This window comes from Prinia subflava, chromosome 14 (assembly GCF_021018805.1).
Source record: "Prinia subflava isolate CZ2003 ecotype Zambia chromosome 14, Cam_Psub_1.2, whole genome shotgun sequence".
Taxonomy (NCBI): domain Eukaryota; kingdom Metazoa; phylum Chordata; class Aves; order Passeriformes; family Cisticolidae; genus Prinia; species Prinia subflava.
The window spans coordinates 12,595,031-12,615,563 of NC_086260.1; the positions used below are offsets into that span (position 1 = coordinate 12,595,031).

The 20,533-nt window shown below is 54.4% G+C and overlaps 1 protein-coding gene across 1 annotated transcript; it reads right to left on the reverse strand.

Moving 5' to 3' along the window:
• Positions 1-1,008: 1,008 nt before the first annotated feature.
• On the reverse strand, positions 1,009-4,481 carry BARX1 (BARX homeobox 1). Its single transcript, XM_063411516.1, has 4 exons — positions 4,088-4,481; positions 2,020-2,305; positions 1,807-1,891; positions 1,009-1,429 (listed from the first exon to the last, which is right to left on the reverse strand). The coding sequence occupies exons 1-4, from the start codon at positions 4,290-4,292 to the stop codon at positions 1,265-1,267; spliced, it is 741 nt and encodes a 246-aa protein (XP_063267586.1). The 5' UTR covers positions 4,293-4,481; the 3' UTR covers positions 1,009-1,264.
• Between the last annotated feature and the right edge of the window lie 16,052 nt (positions 4,482-20,533).

A 20,533-nucleotide genomic window follows, 5' to 3' on the forward strand; every position in this document is an offset into this window, starting at 1 on the left:
GTGGTTTCCTGTGTACCCCTCACTGGCCGTGTCCTCCAGCGCTCACCCCGGGGCTGATTTCACCCGGGACGGGCGCGGGGCACCTCCCGAGCCGGGCCGTGCCAGGCAGCGGGGCCGGGGCCGTGCGGGGATAAACCAGGAAAACCGGGAACAGCCGGCGTGGGCTCAGCGCGGACCCACCCGGGGCCGCCCGGGGGAAAGCTCCGTGTCCTGTGCTCGCTCCCGGCGGGCTCCGTGTCCTGAGCGCGGCCCGGAGCTCCGGAGCCGCTGCCCCGGGCCGGGCTCGGCAGTGCCCGCCGGGCAGGGAGCCGCGGGCGCTAATTACCGCCCGTAATTGCGAGGCGCGCCCGCAGCAGCGGCTCTGCCCGGGGCTGTCCCGGCCCTCGCTCTCCGGCTCTCCTCCTCCCTGCGCTGCTGCTTTTTTTGGTTTTTTCTCTTAGCAAATAGCAGTAATTGCATGTCTCGGTGGATGCTCTGTAATTTAACATCCCAACGGAAAACGCGGAGAAGAGACTCGGGGAAAACAAGCGAAAAATAAATAAAATAAAATAAAATAAAATAAAATAAAATAAAATAAAATAAAATAAAATAAAATAAAATAAAATAAAATAAAATAAAATAAAATAAAATAAAATACCCCACCCGAACGACAGAACGCCAGGATTTCGCAGCAGCTACATAAAGAGCATTTTTTTATAAGTACCTTTCAGGATGAGCAGTGCGGGAGTTAATTAAACTTTTGTCAGCAACTAACGTATCTTTAAAATCCGAAAGCATCCGAATTTGACCAAGGGAACACCGAGGGTCTGGCCTCTCCCCGCCACGGGCAGCCGAACCGTCGCGGAAAACGATGGGAGAATCTTCCCGGTACCACTGCGCTTTGCTCTTTCTCTGTAGACCTGCCTGGAACTTGGTTTTGAATCTCTAACCTGCCTCCGTCGGGAAAAAGAAAACAACTTTTTTTTTTTAAATCAATCCCAAAGCATTACGTTACTCAGAGCAATAGTTCATAAAATATTTTATTGAAATAAAGTAAATATCTTCGCAATAATAAAACCGATCATAAAATGCAGTTTTCGAGTAACTAGGGGCACCACAGGGTTTTAGACAGCGAGTGGATGTGGCGAGGGGGTCCAGTGTCCTCGGGGCGCCCCGGGCCGGGGGCGCCGCCTGCGCTCGGGGCCCCCAAAGCGGCCGGAGCCGCTGTCCGAGCCGCCTCCATCGCTCGGGCCGGCCCGGCGGGGCCGTGCGGGCCGGGCCCCCCTCACTCCTCCTGGCTGACCTCGGCCGGCGAGCCCAGGCTCTCGGGCGGCTTCTCGGCGTCCCGGGCGCGCTCCTGCTCCGAGAGCTGCTCGCTGCTGGGGATCGAGTTCTTCTTCGGGCGGCCCTTGGGCTTGGTGGGGGACTCCAGGCCGCCCCCCTGCAACACCTGCGAGGCGGGGAGGGGGCAGGGGAAGGGGGCACCCCGGTGAAACCGAGCTGCCCTCAGCCCGGGGCGCAGCGGCCCCGCTCTGTCCCGTTCCCGGAGCGAAGCTGCCGAGCGGTACAACCGGAGAGCTCGGACAGGACCGGGACGGGAGCACCGGCAGGGCCCAGGAGACGCTGGACCAGGGGCACGGTATTAAAGACTAGGGACACATTGTTATTACCGTCATAGTCATCATTACTATTATAATTATCCTTAACGTTACCCTGAAATATCCCGGGGCCGGTGTGCGGAAGGAGGAAGCCCGCGGGCAGGGCTCGACACCCCATCGACCGCGGACACGGCGCCCGAAGGGAGGACTATTAAAAAGGGACACTTACTATTTTCTTCCATTTCATGCGCCTGTTCTGGTACCAGGTTTTCACCTGGAGCTGGCTGAGCCCCAGCGATTCGGCCAGGTCTATTCTGCGGGCGAGAGAGAGAGGGGGTCAGGCGGGCGCTTTCCTCTCGGGTGGCCGCTTCCCGGCTTTCCCAGGCAAAACCAGCCCGTCCCGCGGCGCCGCGCCCCGGCTGCGAGGCCGGCCGTGGCCTACCTGTCGGGCGTGGAGAGGTATTTCTGCTTCTCGAAGCGCTTCTCCAGCCCCATGAGCTGCAGCTCGGTGAAGACGGTGCGGCTGCGGCGGCCCTTCTTGGCCTTGCCCGGCTCGGCGGGGCCCGGCTCCAGCTTCCCGCGGAGGTGCAGCTCCAGCGGGAGGTGCGGCGAGGAGGAGCCGCCCTGCAGCCCCGAGCCGGCGGCCAGCAGCGCCGAGCCCAGCCCCGAGCAGCCCAGGGGAGCCAGCGGGAACTTAAACACAGCGGCCGGCTCCGCCTTCAGCACCGCTGCGGGAGAGAGCGGCGGTGAGCGCGGCAGCGCGCAGGGACCCCCGGGGCTGCAGGGTGCCTCGGCTGCCGGGAGCAGCCCCTGCAGGGAGCCCCGGCCCTTCTCCTGCATCCTCGGCACCGCCGCGGCCCCTGAGCCCCCGGTTCCGACACGTTTTACCCTTCGAACAGCACACGCTAATCACGGCGTTACTCGGGGGTTACCAGTGAAAATGATTCAAACCAACCCAAAAGCGTTCCCTCGCTGTCACCCGACAGCTGCCGGGCCCGGCTGAACTCGGCGAGCAGCGGGGGCGAGCACGGCCCCGGGATTCCCTTCCTAGGAGTTTTCAGGCTGTCTTCGACCTGATAATAATTTCTATCCCTCTCCGTGAACCGCAGACTGTGAAGGGGCTCCCGAAGAGAGGACAGCGAGCCGTCCCCGAGGATGCTGCTCCCGCGGGCTGGGGCTGCGTTCACTTCTCCCCGTTCCTGCCCGGCCCTTCTCGGCTCGATTCCCTCGCCCGGCCCGGCTGGGTCGTTCCCGGCGCCCCCGCTCCGCTCCCTGGGGCTGGACTGGGGGCTGCGGTCCTGCTGGGCCCGGCCTCCCCGCCAGCGCCTCGGCGGAGGGGGAAGGACCTCGGGGGAGTCTCCGCGGAATCCCCTGGGCCTGCCCGAAATCGCCTCTCTCCCTACAGGGCCCGATCCTGCTCCCGCCCGTCCCTGCGGAACTGAGCCGCGAGGCCTGCAAAGAGCCTTTTATCTGATCCGCTATTCCGAGCAGTTCCGAATAGTTCATCTTGAAAATAATACTAATTTCTGGATATTCTAACGCGTGTTGCTCCCGTGCGCAGGGGCTTGACGCTTTCCTCTTTTTCTCTTAAATGCAGAAAATGAAATTGGGAAACTCCTTTTCTGTTCCGGTGAATGGATGAAGAGCTACGGCTCTGCAGATGAAGATGGCTTGGGAAGTGAAAGTTTTCGCCATCACATATTTAAATATTGGCCGTTAAAATATATTAAGTAATAGCCTTCAAAATATATTTAACACTAGCGTTAAAAAAACCCCAAAACACAAAAAAGAAAAATAACTGCAAAAAAACCCTCCCTTAAATAGGAACAATAAAACAAAAAAACGATTTAAAAACCCTAAAAACTTTCTGAATACGGTAATGAACTGCATTTGTCCTGGATGCTATATCCGACAGGACAGAGAATGCTGGCACCGTTAAAAAAACCCCAACAAAACAAAACCAAAAACCAAACATGTAGTACAATATGGACAATAATGTTATGTCCTCTATCTTCGCTATTATTATTATATAAACAAAGCATATATTTATATTCTATATATAATATCTCTGTATATTATATGTTTTTATGTTTGCTCCTAAGGCGGGTTTCCAGCTAAATCTGTGGCCGCAGGGTCTCTTGCCGCCCCTCGCAGCCCTCACAGACCGCGCCGCTTGGCTCCAGCAATTCTCACCTCATCCAAACACACGGAGAAAACCCCAAAACAAAACTAAACAGCGACCTTCTTCCCCGAAGTCCGGAGCCGCTCTGTGCAGGGCAGCGGAGCCGCGGCGCCGCTTCCCTGGGCTCCAGGCCCCGAGCTCTGGGCTGCCCGCGGCCCGGCGGGGATGCGCACGGCCGCCACAGCCCGCGGCGGGTTTTGCAGGCTGCATTCCCAAGTTTTTCTCCAAGGAGCCCGGCTGCCAAAGGCGCTGGAGACCGTCGGCGGGCGAGGCCTCCCTGCCTGCCGCCCCCACCGCCCCCCAGCCGCGGGGAGCCCCCGGGACGTACCGAGGTGGTTGTGGTAGGGCCGGGCGGAGAGCAGCGCCTGCACCCCGAACTTGAGCAGCTCCCCGGCCGGCGCGGCCCCCTTGGCGTCCGGGGGGTCGGTGAGGATCTCCTCGATCATGAAGCTGCGGTAGCGGTGGGAGCGGTGGTCGGGGAAGGCTTCGGCCGGGAAGTAACGCGCGGCGCCCAATTCCAGCGGGTGCTGCATCCTCGCCGCCCCCGGGGCGCGGGGGGACCCCCGGCCGCCGGGGCCGCCCTAGCGCAGCCCCCCGGCCGGCAGCCGGGCAGCGGGGGCTCTGCCCATCGCCCCGCCGCCCCTCCCCTGGCCCTGCGCGGCGGCCCGGAGCCGTCCCCGCCGCCTGCACACGGGGCGCGGCACCGGGCAGCGTCTGTCTCTCCGCCCCGGGCCCGCCGCCGCCCCTATTATACGGCCGGCCCCGGCGGGGCCGTCAGCGCGGCGGGGGAGGGCGCGGGAGGGGCTGGGAGGAAGGAAGGGGCCGGGGCGGGCGAGTACCTGGAGCGGGGTTACAGCCCAGCATTTGATCCCCCGCCATATAAAGCAAATTACCCATTCTGCTCGCTGCGGGAGGGCAGACACCCAAACAACCGCGGGCCCCTTCGAGGCGCGGCCCCGGCCCCGGCCTCATCCTTGTGACCATTCCTATCCCTGACCCGGCTCCAGCCCCATCCCCGTCCCTGTCGCCAAACTCATCGCCATCCCCGTTCCCGTCCCCGCATCAGTTTTCCGTCCCTTTCCCGTTCCCGTCCCAGCCCTGGTCGCCCTCCCCGTCCCCTTTTCCGGCGCCGGGGCTGGCGGAGGCAGGCACGGAGCCACCCGGGCCCCCGGGGCCCGCAGCCTCCCGGCCCTGCCCGCAGCACGGGCGGCTCGGGGGGCTCGGGGCAGCCCCGGTGCGGTGGCCGGGCCCGGGGCAGCCCGGGGGCAGCGCTGCGGGCCGGGGCTGCCCTGGAGGGACCCAGGCCCGATGCCCTCAGCTCGGGGCTCCCTCCCGGCCTCGACCGAAGCGGTGTAAACATCCAAAGGAGCTGGCCAGGAAACAAAACCCAGCAGAAGCGGAGCCTTTCCCTGGACTTTTAGATCATTTACACGAACATTTTGCTCGGTAGGACGTGATTCATTCTGTTGCCTTTAGCCTGTGTCACGCACGACAGCAGAGACCCACGGGCCGCCCCTGCTCGTTCCTGACGCGCTTCGAGCCAGATTCGTGTGCGGGAGCCCGAACGCCCCGAGCTCCCCGAAATTGTCGCGCTCTGGATTACGGGGGAAGGGTCTCGGCGGAGCCCCGGCAGCCCGGCCGGGGGTCCCAGAGCGTGGGGCGGGTTTGGCTGCGCTGGGCCGGAGCCACCACGCGTGACCGCGCCTGGGCGGTGTTCGCGGGGGGCACCACGGGCTCAGCCCGGCCGGCCCACGCAGGGGCAGCGAGCGGGGCTCACCCCCGGCAAAGGAAGCTCAGCCTCCTTCTTTACGGTTTGGGACCAAAAAAGGGGTTCTGCCGCTTTCCCCGGCTGCTGCGGGGGATGCGCAGGGGAGAGCGGAGCAGCCGCGGGATCCGGCCCGGCTCCGTTTCGGAAGCTCCAGGCAAGACGGGACGGCCACGGGAGCCACCAGCGGGTGCCGTCCGTGAGCGCAGCCCGCGGGTGACAGTCCCAGCGCCCGGCTGCCGTCGGGGCAGTGTCCGGCCAGCTCCCCCCGGCCCCGGGCTCCCCCGAGCCGTGCGGGCTCCAGCGCTTCCCGTGGGTCCGGCCACAGGCGCGGGGGGCCCGCAGCCCCGGCCCCCGCAGAGCCAGAGAGCAGCCCCGGGGCTCCGCATCCGCCGGTGCCTGAAGGGACCCCCGGCCCATCGGGACCCCGGCCCTGCAACTGGAATTAAATAAATATCGAGGCAGGGCAGGCGGAGGCGTTCAGGGAACTGCGGAGAGCACGAGGCCGCCCTGCTGCTCCTGTCAGCGCTATTTGAGTCCTGCTGCCGTTTCTCTGTACTACTCACTCCTGCATGCGACAACAACGAATTAATTTATGCTCTGTACTTCGCTGCCTGCCCACGTAACCTGTTCCATATGGTTACCGAGCCTTGTACGGAGCAGTTCCGCGCGGATTTGTTCTGGTTTCTCCACGTTTCTTCAATTTAGAATTACGCCACTCGCTCTGTGGAACGCTAAGGGGCTGAGCCCCCGTCAGCTGCCCGGGTGCTCCCTGCTGTTAGCGGGCTGTCATTCCTCCAGACATCACCCTGGAGTGTCACCGCCAACGAGCTGGGGACACGCGACACAGCGGGGGCTGTGCCCGGGGGAGCAGCGGCACCGCAGCCCACCGAGCTGCCTCCGTCCCTTCATCCCTCCCCGGTTCCCCCAATTCCTGCCGGGAATCTCGGGGCAGCCGTGTCTCTGTGCACACCTGGGCTCCGGGGAGCCCCGGCCGAAACCAACGGGGCCCCCAAAACCAATCAAAAATCCCAAATGAAAACCTCCCCGTCTCCTGGCGTGGCTTTCCGTCCGCCCATCCTTTGTCCTGCTGAGATCACAAGGTGTTCCCACGCCAAGGTGCCGATCTCTCCGGCAGAGGCCAAAGAGGCCATTGGAGCTAAAACCGTGAAATGAGGAGAATAATTATGAGTAAAGTGAGAAGAATTTTGGACACATTCAAGCGAGCAGGCAAATCCACATCGGATTGTTTAAACAACCTCGCCCCCGAGACCAGCGCGCTCATAAACAAATAGTGCACGTAAAAGAAATTACCCACGCCTCCCTCGAGTTTTTGTTTCTTTAAAATAAACCAAAGCTCAAGAATAACTGTAAATAATAACACTTCCATCTCCACCCGGAGCAGGTTAGGATTAGAGCGGTACAGACCCGGTATCATGCCCATCCCACGGCATCAACTTTGATAATTTAATTTTTCTATTCCTTGGGATCCATCTGCCCCGAGGCTGCTCAGGAGCGCAGCCGCAGCCGGGCAGGCACGGACGGCCGGCAGATCCCAATCCTCCCCAAGAGCAGGCCTACAGCCCCCGAGGTCACCCAAAAAATAAAATAAAAATTAGCGTTTCTGAAAAAGCTACGATTGTAAGATTTCGATGCTGCACTAAAGAAAGAGATGGTGAACTTCACCATCCGGCCGCACTCACAGTCAGGAATTTAAAATCGTTGCAAAACCAATCCTGTAGTGAAAAGGACATCAGTTGTTGTTGTAATAATTATAATAACTATTATTATTATTACTACTTTGACAGCTCCTGAACATTGTCTTATTTCCTGCACTCTTATAGACCACGTTAACACATGCTTTTATTTCGCATCGATTTAGGCGGTAGAATCATGCAAACGCTTTTATAAAAAGCAGCGTCTTAGAGTGGGAGTTCAGCAAAATACGTGGGGTTTTAGGGACCAACCGCAAAAACAAGCTGCAGGCCCCAAATTTTATGCACGTTTTTCTTCTCAGCAACCAGAATGGAATCAGATTTATTTGCAAAATCGCTCCTCATATACCGAGGGGCTTTTGAAAATTCTTGTTTTGCTGTTACTGTTTTGGGGTTTGTTTATTTGTTTTGTTTAGGGTTGGGGTTTTGTTTTTTTTTTTTCTTTCTTTTTCTTGCACCGGGTACAGACTTTATATCACTGCTAGAAACAGACTATTTCTAGAGTTAGCTTTTAAAAAAATAATTTTATACAATGTTCTTAAGTGGTTTCAGAAACTATCGATACATTTATCCCATTTCGAGGCTCTTCTGATCTTCGTTTTGCATAAAAGCAGAACGCGTTTTTAAAGGCTCTTCTCGCTCACTTTCACGCTTCAGATATTTCGATGTCTCTGTTGCGGCTGAGTAACTCAGACAAGGACGACAGTTCCACCCGTGAAAATTTTGCTACGAAAAAGGAAACAAGTTCACGCAGAGATTGAAAATCTCCCCTGGGGTGGGAATGCTTTTGCTCCACTGATTCATCCCCGATTTGTCGGGAAGAAAAAGAGTTTTGCTCAATTCCCGCAGTTCTCCCGACTCCTACAGCCGTAACGGGGAAAACAGTGAGACTGCAGCTCCTCTCCTCCTGGATCCCTGGGGAATATCCCAGCCGGGAGAGCACCGTGAGTCCCAGGTCCGGGTGAGCCCCAGGTGCGGGGCCCGCGGCCGGCGGGGCTCTCCCAGGAAATCCCGGCGCTCCCGGAGCGGGGGTCCCGGTGCCCGCTCCCATCCCGGGCTGCTGGCGGGGCCGGGGCAGCCGCGGGGCCGCTCCGCAGCGCTGCGTGCGTTAATTAAAAATCGGTGTGGGCTTTGAAAAATTTTAAAATTTATTTTAATTTTTTTTTAAATTTGCATCAAAGCGCTCAATGAATTTTAAACACCACCAATTCGTTGTTTTCTCAATGGCACCTTTTAAAAAGCCCTGATAAAATGTCGCGGTCTCTCCCATCGCGCCTGGCGGAGCCCAGCGCCGGGGCCCGCGGTGCCCGGAGCCCGGCGGGCAGGGCTGCCCAGGCGGGGGCTCTGCCGGCCCCGGTGCATGGGGGAACATCCCCCGGGCAGCCCCTGCCCTTCCCTCGGGGCCCAGGAGGGGAGCCAGGCACAGCCACCTCCCCCCGCTCCCTCCTCACGGCACTTAATATTCAGGAAATCCACAAAGTGCTACGAAGAGAGTGGAAAACGTGACATCACGGGCTAATTGGGAAGGAGCGTTCGGGCTGAGGGAATAGCTCAGCCCTGAGTAATAACTTATGTTTAATGGCTGGGTAAAGCTTCATCAGCGGCCGTTAAACACGTATCCCTCTAAAAATGATTTTCTGCCAACACCTGGGCTCGTCAGAAAGTCAGACTATGGAATTATCTTTGAGAGTCACCTTTAGAGGATGCGAGTTGATTTGAGTGAGGGATACAGCCCCTTTATTTCCCTTTATTTCCCTTTATTTCCCTTTATTTCCCTTTATTCCCCTACCCCTCGAGGTCCATCATCCTCCTCCCAGCTCTCACAAACAGGGTGTTCTCCATCTCCGTCCAAACATAAGGAAACCATCCCTGAAACTGCTATTGTCTGAATACATCCAGTTTATATCCATTAGAGTAGCCAGCAGAAGGAGAAGCTCCCCAAATGTGCCACCTCTGTCCCCACCGCTGCCATCGGGTACCACTCACTGAGTGTCACACACGGACCCAACGGTGACACTGCTTCCCCAAATCCTTTTATTGTGCAGGGCCCCAAACCAGCACAAAGGCACATGCTGTGAAAGCTCCCTTCTCTCTCTTGCTTTTTTAACATAAAGGATTATAATTTTTTATTTTTCCTTTTACTTTTAGTCAGTTCACAGGCAAGGGGTGCAATGCTTGGAAATACAAACCAGTAACCAGCCACACACGTGATTAGATTTCAGGCCAGGCAGCATTTTTGGGGCAGCCTCTTCTCTGTGCACTGGTTCCTGGCCATGAAGAGATCTGTAGGTTCAGAGCTCCTTCCCCAGCCCTGCCAGGAGGGCAGTGGCTGTCCCTAAACCCGGGGTCGCAGTAAGAGCTGCAGTGACAGCTCCCCTGGGGGACAGCTGTACCTCCTCCTCTGCCCAGGCCTCTGTGCCCGAGTGGTGCCAGGGCTGGGGCTGTGGTCAGTGCTCAGCACCAAACCCCCACACCAAACCCGGCCTGGCTGCCAGGGAGCGATGGCCAGGAGCTGTGCAGGTGACACTGCAGGTGACACGTTCTGCAAATGGTGGCACACACACAACAGAGCAAGTTAAACATGGGTGCACTGGCTGGGTAAATAACCATATTCCACCTGAAACAGCACCTCTGGCTGCACTGTTCATTTCCAGGGGATACAAGAGTTTCAGGCAGGAAACAACAAAGTGTCCTCATCACTCTTGTGTGTCCTGAACCACAACCAAGCCCTGGCCGTGTGTGGAGGTCGGGGTGCTCTGCTGACACCCCTTTAGCTGGAGCTGTAACCACCCGCCTGTGCTGAGGCTGCTCCCTGCACACGGCTGGCTGCAACGGGGCTGTTTATGGTTCATAAAATTAACTTAATGACTACATCTGTGCAGGGCTGGGGCCTTCGGTTTTTAAAAGGGAAGAAACAGAATGAAATCCTTACACTCTCCAGTTTTATGGTTTGCCTCCAGTCACTTCTGGTTCCCAGTTCTTGAGTGCTACATCAGATCTGGATGATTTGGGTTTATAGATCAGCAGGGAGATGTTTAAATCATTAAACACAATAATGGCTAATTGAAACACTTTATTTAAAAATAACAAGATGTTCTATACATATTAAAATCATATTAAAGCTGGCTTCCCTGTCCCTCACAAGCACCACTACAGGGATGCTAACCCCCTAAGTTAGAGAGCTAGTAACATAAAATAACTCTCACTAAAAGCCACACAATACAAAACAATGGAGTGATGAAGAGTTCTTCCAAACCATTCCTTTCAGTGATTCTGCCATATCCAGTAGGTCTTTTATTTTCCTTTCACACAAGACAGGGACTCTCACAAGGATTTAAGGCCCCTGACCCTGCAGCAGGTATTGTAAATTCTAAGGGAGAAACCCTTGCTGACACTGAAGCCACCAAAAGGAGATCTGCCATCCACTTGGGGCAAGACGAGACCTGAGTTTCACATTGCTTACACTGCAATTCCTACATCTGATATGGCAATTTTCTATTTACTGTGCTCAGAACTACATTTCAAACCCATATATGGCCACGGCTGCTTAAGAAGTTTAAACAATTTCCCTTTCCGTACATATATTATGACACTTGCAAGTTTTTGGACACTAACACGACATTCCGAGCCCCACTGATAGCGATCTGCCGAGCTCCAGATGGAGCGATTGAACACGGCCCTGCTCCTCCTGCTGGGCTTGGAGCCTCTTCCCCGGCCTCTCTCCTGGGCTGGGGTGATCCTGCACCCCATGTGCATCCCTCATCCCACACCCCCACCCTGCATCCCTCATCCTGCACCCCATGTGCATCCCTCATCCCACACCCCCACCCTGCATCCCTCATCCTGCACCCCCACCCTGCATCCCTCATCCTGCACCCTATCCCACACCCCCAATCCCACAGCCTGTATCCCACACCCCTATCCCACCGTCTGTATCCCACACCCTCATCCCACAACCCCATCCTGCGCCCCATTCTGTGCCCTGTATCCTGTACCCCGATCCTACCCCCCCTCCCACACCTGCATCCTCCACTGTATCCCCCATTCCTGTGTCCCCATCCCTGTGTCTCCATTCTCCATTCCCCGTTCCCGTGTCCCCATTCCCGTGTCCCCATCCCTGTGTCTCCATTCCTCATTCCCATTCCCGTGTCCCCATTCCCGTGTCCCCATTCCTGTCTCCTTTCCCCATTCCTCATTCCCACTCCCGTGTCCCGCGGCGGCAGCGCCCCCTGGCGGCGGCGGGACAGAGCGCAGGTGGCCCCGGCTGTCCCCAGGTGTCCCCCGAGTGTCGCAAGACCGGGGTCTGAGGGGTCCCTGCTGCCGGTGCTGTGGGCTCAGGCTGTGTGAGGGGTCCCTGTTCCCCGGGCTCAGGGTGTGTGAGGGGTCCCTGTTCCCTGTTCCCCGGGCTCAGGGTGTGTGAGGGGTCCCTGTTCCCTGTTCCCCGGGCTCAGGGTGTGTGAGGGGTCCCTGTTCCCTGTTCCCCGGGCTCAGGGTGTGTGAGGGGTCCCTGTTCCCTGTTCCCCGGGCTCAGGCTGTGTGAGGGGTCCCTGTTCCCCGGGCTCAGGCTGTGTGAGGGGTCCCTGTTCCCTGTTCCCCGGGCTCAGGCTGTGTGAGGGGTCCCTGTTCCCCGGGCTCAGGCTGTGTGAGGGGTCCCTGTTCCCTGTTCCCCGGGCTCAGGCTGTGTGAGGGGTCCCTGTTCCCCGGGCTCAGGCTGTGTGAGGAGTCCCTGTTCCCCGGGCTCAGGCTGTGTGAGGGGTCCCTGTTCCCCGGGCTCAGGGTGTGTGAGGGGTCCCTGTTCCCTGTTCCCCGGGCTCAGGCTGTGTGAGGGGTCCCTGTTCCCTGGGCTCAGGCTGTGTGAGGGGTCCCTGTTCCCTGGGCTCAGGCTGTGTGAGGGGTCCCTGTTCCCTGTTCCCTGGGCTCAGGCTGTGTGAGGGGTCCCTGTTCCCTGTTCCCCGGGCTCAGGCTGTGTGAGGGGTCCCTGTTCCCTGTTCCCTGGGCTCAGGGTGTGTGAGGGGTCCCTGTTCCCTGGGCTCAGGCTGTGTGAGGGGTCCCAGCTCCCAGAGCAGCCTTGCCCCAGCCAGGGGCTGCTGTGACCGCAGGCAGAGGGAGGTGGGTGGGCATCCCTTCAGTGTTTCCGTGGTAGCTCCAAGCTGAGAGCAGCTCCCCAGCCTGCCATGAAGACACGCACGGGAGGGATCAGCAGTATGGGAAGGACATGAGTGCAAGAGGGAGAGGGAATACCGAGGGGAGCACTGCCAGCAGGCCGTGCCTCTCTCCCATGCCCTGGGCATGCTGCAGGGCTGAGCTGAACTCCTCGGGACAGGGGGGACCTGCAGCTCCTGGAGCCTGTTCCGTGGGGGCTGGGGAGGGCACTGGGGGTCTGTGTGTAACCAGCAGCACCCAGACATCTGCACAGCCACAGCTCCTCTCTGTGTGACCAGGGACAGAGCTGGGGCAGCAGCTGGAGCTGTGCCAGGTAGGGCTGGGTGTCAGGAAAAGGTGCTGGGGCACTGAACAGGCTCCCCAGGGAATGGGCACGGCCCACTGACCCCAAAAGATCTCCCACCTCACCCATGACAGAGCATTGCCTTCCAGAACATGCCTAGAGCTGAAGGAAAGAACAGAGACATACACAAACCTCTTTTAATGAAGTTAAGACAATGTCTTTTAAAGTCTGCCCCCCCTGGAGTGGAGGAGCAGCAGCTCAGCTGTGACAGGGAGGTCCCTTTCAGCCCCAGACAGCCACAGACCACTGCAGGAAAGCCAAGGACACTGTGGGAGCTGCTTCCATCTGAGCACAGACCCAACACCAGGGTGATCAGGAACTTTTGGGATCTTCTACACCATGTCCAATTTTCCTGTTTTCCTTCAGCACTCCTGCTGCCGCTGCTCTGTTGAGGGACCTGCCCACTGACTCAGGAGTGCAAACTCAGGATTAGCTTTCCTCAGTGGAGGACTCTCGACTGCCTGGCTCTGAGTCTTCACTGAGAGCAATCCTCTCACAACTCATGGAAGAGCCTTGGAGTTTGACATTTTTATAAACATGAACCTTTTTATCCTCAGTGTTTGTTGTTTGAGGAAATCCCTTCTAGTTCTTACGCATGTATAACATCTAAAACAATTGAATTGATACCATATGAGGGTAGAGGGGTGAAAAATCACGTCTATAGCCAAAATAATTCGGCAAAACTGTACAGCTGAGGTTTAAGGCTGCCTGTGGTGACTTTGTATTTTGTTTAAACATTGGTGTTAATACTTCATATAGAAATGTGCAGCACAGATTACAACAGTATGTGCTGTATGCTGTATAATTTATGGACTATTAAACTTAATTCTTATGTTTTGAGGTTGTGAGTTATAACTAAACAGAATCTAAACAGCCAGCAAACGAAGTTTTTTTTAAAATTGTTTTTTCTGGATTAAACTGTTTTGTGGGACCGGGGCAGACAGACCCAAGCCAAATACTCGCACACTCACCCTCAGCACGCAGAGAGGTCAGGCTTTATAAATTTAAGTATCTTTTATGTTCTGCACATGTATAAGCTCTACTGGGGGACTTCCAAAACACAGCTCATCTGGCTAGATTTGTCATGTGTGTGAGAGGAGGACCCTGGCAACAGAGGAAGGCAGCAGGGAAACTCTTCTGCTCCCTCTGAACTCCAGAGATGCTGGGAGAAGGGAGAAAGAACGGCTGTATGACATCATGTCAGCCCATAAAATCTTCAGGAAGCACAGCAGTGCTGGCTATGAGTCTGAGCTACCCTCAAAAGACAGAGCTGTAGCATCTTGACTCTGCTTTTACCTTGCTCAGTGAGACACCGCTGCCTTTGTGGCAGGGTGGAGCCCCGGGCTGGTGCTCCCCTGGCTCTGCAGCCTGCGCTGCTCCAGCCCCTGCTGCCCCCGAGCTGCAGAGCCCCTGGCTGTGCCCTGAGCCACTGCAGAGGGGGCCAGCGGGAGCAGTTCAAAGGTGATGCCCTGCAAGGAATTTGGGGAGGGAAGAATCACAGAACCATTAAGGTTACAAAGAGATCATCGAGACCAGTGGTTCCCCCAGCGCTGCCACTAAACCACATCTAAAAGTGCCACATCCACACATTTTGTTCAACACTTCTGTCGTGGTGGGCAGTGCCCGTGGCGCTGCAACCTTCCTGGAGAAGTGCCCTTAGAAGGACGGCCCAGAGGCACAGGCACAGGTGCTGCCTGCTGAGGGACTTCAGGCTCTTCTGTGAAATCAACTCTTTTAGGGGGCTCAGTGATATCAAGCTCTTTTAGGGGGATCAGTGATTTCAGGCTCTTTCAGGGGGATCAGTGATTTCAGGCTCTTCAATGATTTCAAGCTCTTTTAGGGGGATCAGTGATTTCAGGCTCTTCAATGATTTCAAGCTCTTTTAGGGGGATCAGTGATTTCAGGCTCTTTTAGGGGGATCAGTGATTTCAGGCTCTCCAGTGCAGGCGGCTCCTTGGGGCAGTGCTGCAGAAGCAGACAGAGCCTTCCCTCGCAGTTCTTCAAGCAGCTTCACTCCATTCCTTCCTTCTTGGAGTCCCACCAGCCCGAGGTAACAGGGCCTTATGTAGGGAAGCCAGGGGGCGGGGTGAACCACTTGAGCCAATCAGGTGGAGGATTGAGAAATGAACCAATCAGAGGAAGGATCGAAAATGGACCAATGGGGTTGCGCGAAAGGAGCCAATGAGGTTCGAGCGCCCCCCGTCCCTCACGTGGCAGAGCAGGTGCGGGGCTGCGCCCTCAGCGCTGCTGTTGGCGGGCTCGGCTCGGGCTGCTCTGCAGGGGAGGGGGTTTTATGTTATTGGCCAGCTTTTCTTCGGACACTGTGTTTATATTTACACTGTCCAGCTTTTGTCTGGGCATTGTGTTTATATTTACACTGTCCAGCTTTTCTCTGGGCATTGTGTTTATATCACTGTCTAGCGTCTCTCCAGGGGATTATATTTACACTGTCTGGCTCAACAGCCTCCACACACTTTCACCACCATTGCCCTGGGCAGCCAGTTCCAAAGCCTGACGCTCCTTTCAGTGAAGAAAGTTTTTGTAAAACCCAACCTAAACCTCCCCTAGTGCAGCCTGAGGGTGCTTTGCCTTGTCCTTGGTACCCGGGAGAAGAGGCTGACGCCCACCTGAGCACCAGGTGAACCTGAACCTCCTTTAGGCAGTTACAGGAAGGGATGAGGCCCCCTGAGCCTCCTTCTCTTGCAGTAAATAACCCCAGTTCCCTGGGGTGCAAGGATGAGTGGTCCCGGGCCCGCAGGTCTCACTGGACCTTTTAAGCCAACAGCTTTATGAGGGAGGAGGAGTAACCCACATAAAGAGTGAACCTGGAAGAACTGAGGAGCAAAGGGGTGAGACCTTGCCCTCGCTGGGGGAGCTGGCCAGGGGGTGAGCACCTCCTCCAGCTGCAGCCAGCCACCATCCTTCCCTAGAGCTCACTCCTCCGTCCCAGGGCCCAGAGAAACCTCCAAGCTGGGGCGAAATCCATGTATTCCTTACAGACACACAGTGTCTGGGGCTCTATCCAGCAGCTGAACCACCGAAGGACTTTTGCAAATTACGCTTTTCAATAACCTCTCTTTCACTCTGACACGTTTGGTTGTTTGCGAGGTTTACTTGGGAGATGAAACACAAGTTAATTACGAGAGTGATGTGTGAGGAGAAGGGGTGGCTTTGCCCTCCCCGGCAGCTGGGCTGTGGTGGTCTGGCAGCAGCCAGCCACATCCTGAGGGCAGGAGACAGGATACGGCAGGAAGGCACATCTGAGCCATCAGCCTGACACTTCTTTATTGCAGTGTATTTATTTTTTATCATGTGCTTTGACAGGAGTCTCATAAAGTGTTATGCTCCTTCTGTAAGGTCAAAGTCTTGTGACCTTCCGTGATTTTAGAGAGAAGGAACATAATTTTTGAGGGCATGTTTATTATTTCTGTAAACAGTCTGTTTTTCATGCCAAGTGAACAGTTTTTCTGTATGTACTTAGATGACAGCTCAATTTTACTGGCTCACTTTCCTGACCAAGTCTTGCTTGCCAAATGTTTTTGATCATGTTCTGGCAAACAAACCAATATTAATAGTTGAGCTGAGCAAATAATTGCCAGAAAACTGCTGATTTCTTTTAAATCTCTTTATTGCTTCCATAATATCCCTGAATCAAACGCAGTTTCCTCAAGTGCAATTACAATTTTAAAGCGCTGTATTTTTTTTATTAAAAACAAAATTACCCTGTGGAGTCAGAAGAGTCACTTCCAGAACAATTGGCTGTGACTAAGCGGGTCCTTGACATTGCTCGTGTCCCCAAGGAGGCAGGCGTCCACATTGTTCCAGCATGACTGCACAGGCTCCTCAGCTCACACTGCACAGACAGCTCCCACATCTGCTTTTACTGGCACAGATCTCCATGGATGGTAGACAAGCCCCTAGCCAAAACAAATCTGTTTTCAAATCTGAACACTCCACTTCTGCAGTATATACCTTCTACCATCACAGGCTTTGTAAGTGCAAAGTATGTAAGTGTCCATTTTAGAAGGCCAAAGAGTTACACCCCGGTGAATGATGAAAGCAGGTTCCTGAATAAACGCAGGAGGTTACACCTTCCTCCCCTGCCCTGCTGGTGTGTTAACATCCTTCTGCAAGGAGAACACACGCCATGCATGGGGGGAGAAGAGGGTCTCAAAATTCCTAATTCCCTCATTTGAGAAAGAATTCTCCCTAGTCAAAGCTGCAGACTTCCAAATCTCTTCATCAAAATTCTTCATCAAATTTCTTCATCATTATTTTGAAGTACAGCCACTTGAAACTGAAAACAGTCAGACCTGTTCCCATTACTTTACCTGTGCTGTTGTAAAGTGTGGGGTGATTATTAGCTCATGATTATAAAAATTGCTTTAATGACAAGCATGGGGAAGATAAACTACAGAAACATCTACCCTTTCGTGAGAACAAACTCGCTTTGAACAACTTCTCACTTGACTTAGTGAACCATCAGAGCTGTAAAGGCCAAAGCACAGCTTGAAGTTAACAACTGTGAATCATGTAAAGACCAAAAAGGTGAGTAAAAGAAAACTCAATAGAAAGACCCATAAAAAAGGTCAAGGAAAAAAAGTAGTGAGAACAAGAAAATTCTACTGACTCAGCAGAAGCCTGGTAACTCAGCAGAGAAACACTTGCATATTTTTAGGAGAAATAGGAACCAAATGCACACAAAGCCAAATGAAGGGATATGAAATGGCCACTACAGAAAGCAGGATTGCACCTGCTGAACCCGCCCTGCTCTGACACCACAGCCATGGGCAGGGAGGGTTTCCATGCTCACACTGCTGTGTGCCAAAGGACAGGAGCTGTCACCAACGTCCTGCCCAGGCTAAATCCCTCAGAAAACCTGTGGCAGTAGGGATAGTTCATGGTTCCCAGGAAAGGTGAGAGTTCCAGAAGATTACTCAGTATCTAGAAGATCCACCAGCTCCAGTGACTCTGCACACAAACCTGCTTTCACTTGGGATCGTCTCCACACTCACAACAGCACTGCCACATGCCACTGAGGATGTGTCCAGCCCCAGGAGCAGCCTCTCCAGCTATTTTCTCCTGCTGCTGGCATGGTTTCCTTACATCTGCTCATTATCCCTCCGAGTCTTTTGTTGCCTTCCCACCATGCTGATGTTCATGGCAAACAAGAGAGATATTGTACAATGCATGATGGGCCTGCATAAACAGTGCAAATGAAAGGCTCCCAGAGAAAACCTGAATCATCTCTGTAAAGGCTGTGTTTATGCTGGAAAAGAACACTGCTATCCCCTGGGAGTGAGTGGGGTGGCAGGAAACAAAAAGTGGAATAAAGTGTTCAAATCACAGAATCATGGGATCACAGAACCATTTGGTTTGGAAGGGAATTTAAAGCTCATGCAGTTATGGGCAGGGACACCTCCCACTGTCCCGGTGTGATCCAATCCCCAGTGTCCAGCCTGGCCTTGGGCACTGCCAGGAATCCAGGGGCAGCCACAGCTGCTCTGGGCACCCTGTACCAGGGCCTGCCCACCCTGCCAGGGAAGGATTTCTTCTTTATATCTGGCCTAAACCTGCCTCTGACAGTTTAAAGTCATATCCCATGTCCTGTCCCTCTCTGCCCAGATAAAAACCATCCTCACTCCCTTAAAGCACCAGAAGGCTGCAAAATTTGGTACTCATGCAAGGCAAAAAAGGACCCCGAGCAATTTGGATGAAAAAAGAAAGGCAAAAGGTTAAAGGTTTCATGCCCCATTTTATGGATTATCCCTATACAGTTATTCTTCAGTTACCTGCTTGGCTGGAACCGGGAAATGCTCAGAAAACCTGGCTCCAAAGCACTTTGTGCTGGAATGACATCCCAGTGCAGAACACCACCACCCCTGGAATTTCCAGGGTACCCGGAGGAAGCTGAGGAGCATCGCAGATGGAACCCACCCTGCCCCTGTGCCCCGGCAGGCCCAGGGGCGCAGAAAGAGGCAGAACCTTACAGGAGGTGTTTGGGAGCTGGGAGAGGAGCAGTGCAGGGAGTTCCTTTGCCACACGGTGGCACGGGCTGATGTGAGATCGGCTCCAGCCAGGAAAGGTCTGCGCAGGCTGGGGCGGCAGGCTCGACTTCCCTGGAGCTGTTCCTTCAGTGCCAGGCTCAGCTCGGCCCTGCAGCTTTACAGAGTCTCATAGTGCTCCCACATCATCACCCGGCCCCAAGGCACACTCCTGGGAAAGCAGGGACTCTCCCTTTGCCCTTTTCACCCCTGGAGTTTTTCTCACCAAGGAAAGCTCCTTTCCCTGGCTGTTCCTGGGAGCCTGCACCTCCCAGCCTCACTGAGTTTTCTGCTGGTTCTGGTTCATTCTCTGAAATAGAACCCTATATAATTCAAAATACAACATTTCTGAGCGTTCCAGGAGCACGGATTTCTCTGTGCCATGGTCCTGAGGGGTTGTCCCTGCTCAGCTTGTGACAGAAGCAGCCTTGCCCCTCTGCAGCACTGCACAGGCACAAATGTTAGTGCAGCTGCACCACCAGCCCAACCAAGGACACGCTGTGGTGAAAACCTCAACTTTTTCCTTATTTCTGACAAAAAAGAGCAAAGCCAGCATTTATTTTCATGCCTTTGTGGTTGCATCTTTACAACAAAACAAAGAAAGCTTTGTGCTTTCTTCTATGAATTTTACAAATTCTTTGTGAAGCATGCAAAAGATTGTTTATTCATGTAATTATGTAATGATAAACACAAATTTTGGGAACGGATCACATGGCGTGATCACAGCCGTGCTCAGCCTTCCAACCCCAAGCCAGCCAAACCCTAAACACATGAGAATGATAACTGAGAGTAAAGGCACAAATCTCACTCTGTGTGACCGAACACTTATCGTGTGCCCTGCAGCTCATTTAAAAAATGAAACTTGTGAATTTTAATTACATTTTCTCATAGGCAGACACAGGGAAACCCTATTCAAATATTTTAGAGGAAGACAGAAGGAAGAGTAACGCAACCTTTTTTATTTCTTTTAGTTTATAAATCAATATTATTGTAGGAATATGTTATGCTGCCAAAAATCAAGACATATTTAAGACACTTCGGTACAAATGGGACTGAAGAAAAGAAAAAAAATTAAGAAAAAAGAGATTTTAATAAAAAAGCTCTGTGTCTCCTATGCTGACACCTCCTTCAGTTTAGCAGAGTGACAGAATTTTCAGCATTTTCACAAAGTTCCCAAACCTGTCTTTACCTTTAAAAAATGTAAATAAAAGAATGTAAATCTTCCTAGTGTTTAAGTAATTGATATACTAGGGACACTAATTCTAGGTGCTAATGCACTAATGTGGCTAATGAGACAAAGAACACTGCCAAAAATCTGTGAGTACCTTGAAAACCACAGCTTAGACTTCCCCAGCACCCACTCCCAGCACAGCCTGCTGACCCTGGGACAGATGTTCAGCCCAGCTCACTGATGTGTGCAGAGCCTTATGGCTCTCGCTCCTCCTTTAATCAGCGACTGTATATTCAACTCCAGTAATAAAATAAACCATTACAAATCTATTCTGCTCCGTGTCCAAGACCCGAATGCCTCTCATGCCTATCAAAAAACTTCAGCTAAGCCTCTCAAAGCCCTGACCGCTGTCAGTGTGGCATGTCCTGATAAAATCACAACATGCAAACACAGACACACACACACACACACAACATGCAAACACAGACACACACACAGACACACAACATGCAAACAGACACACACACAGACACACAACATGCAAACACAGACACACACACTGCCCCACACCCT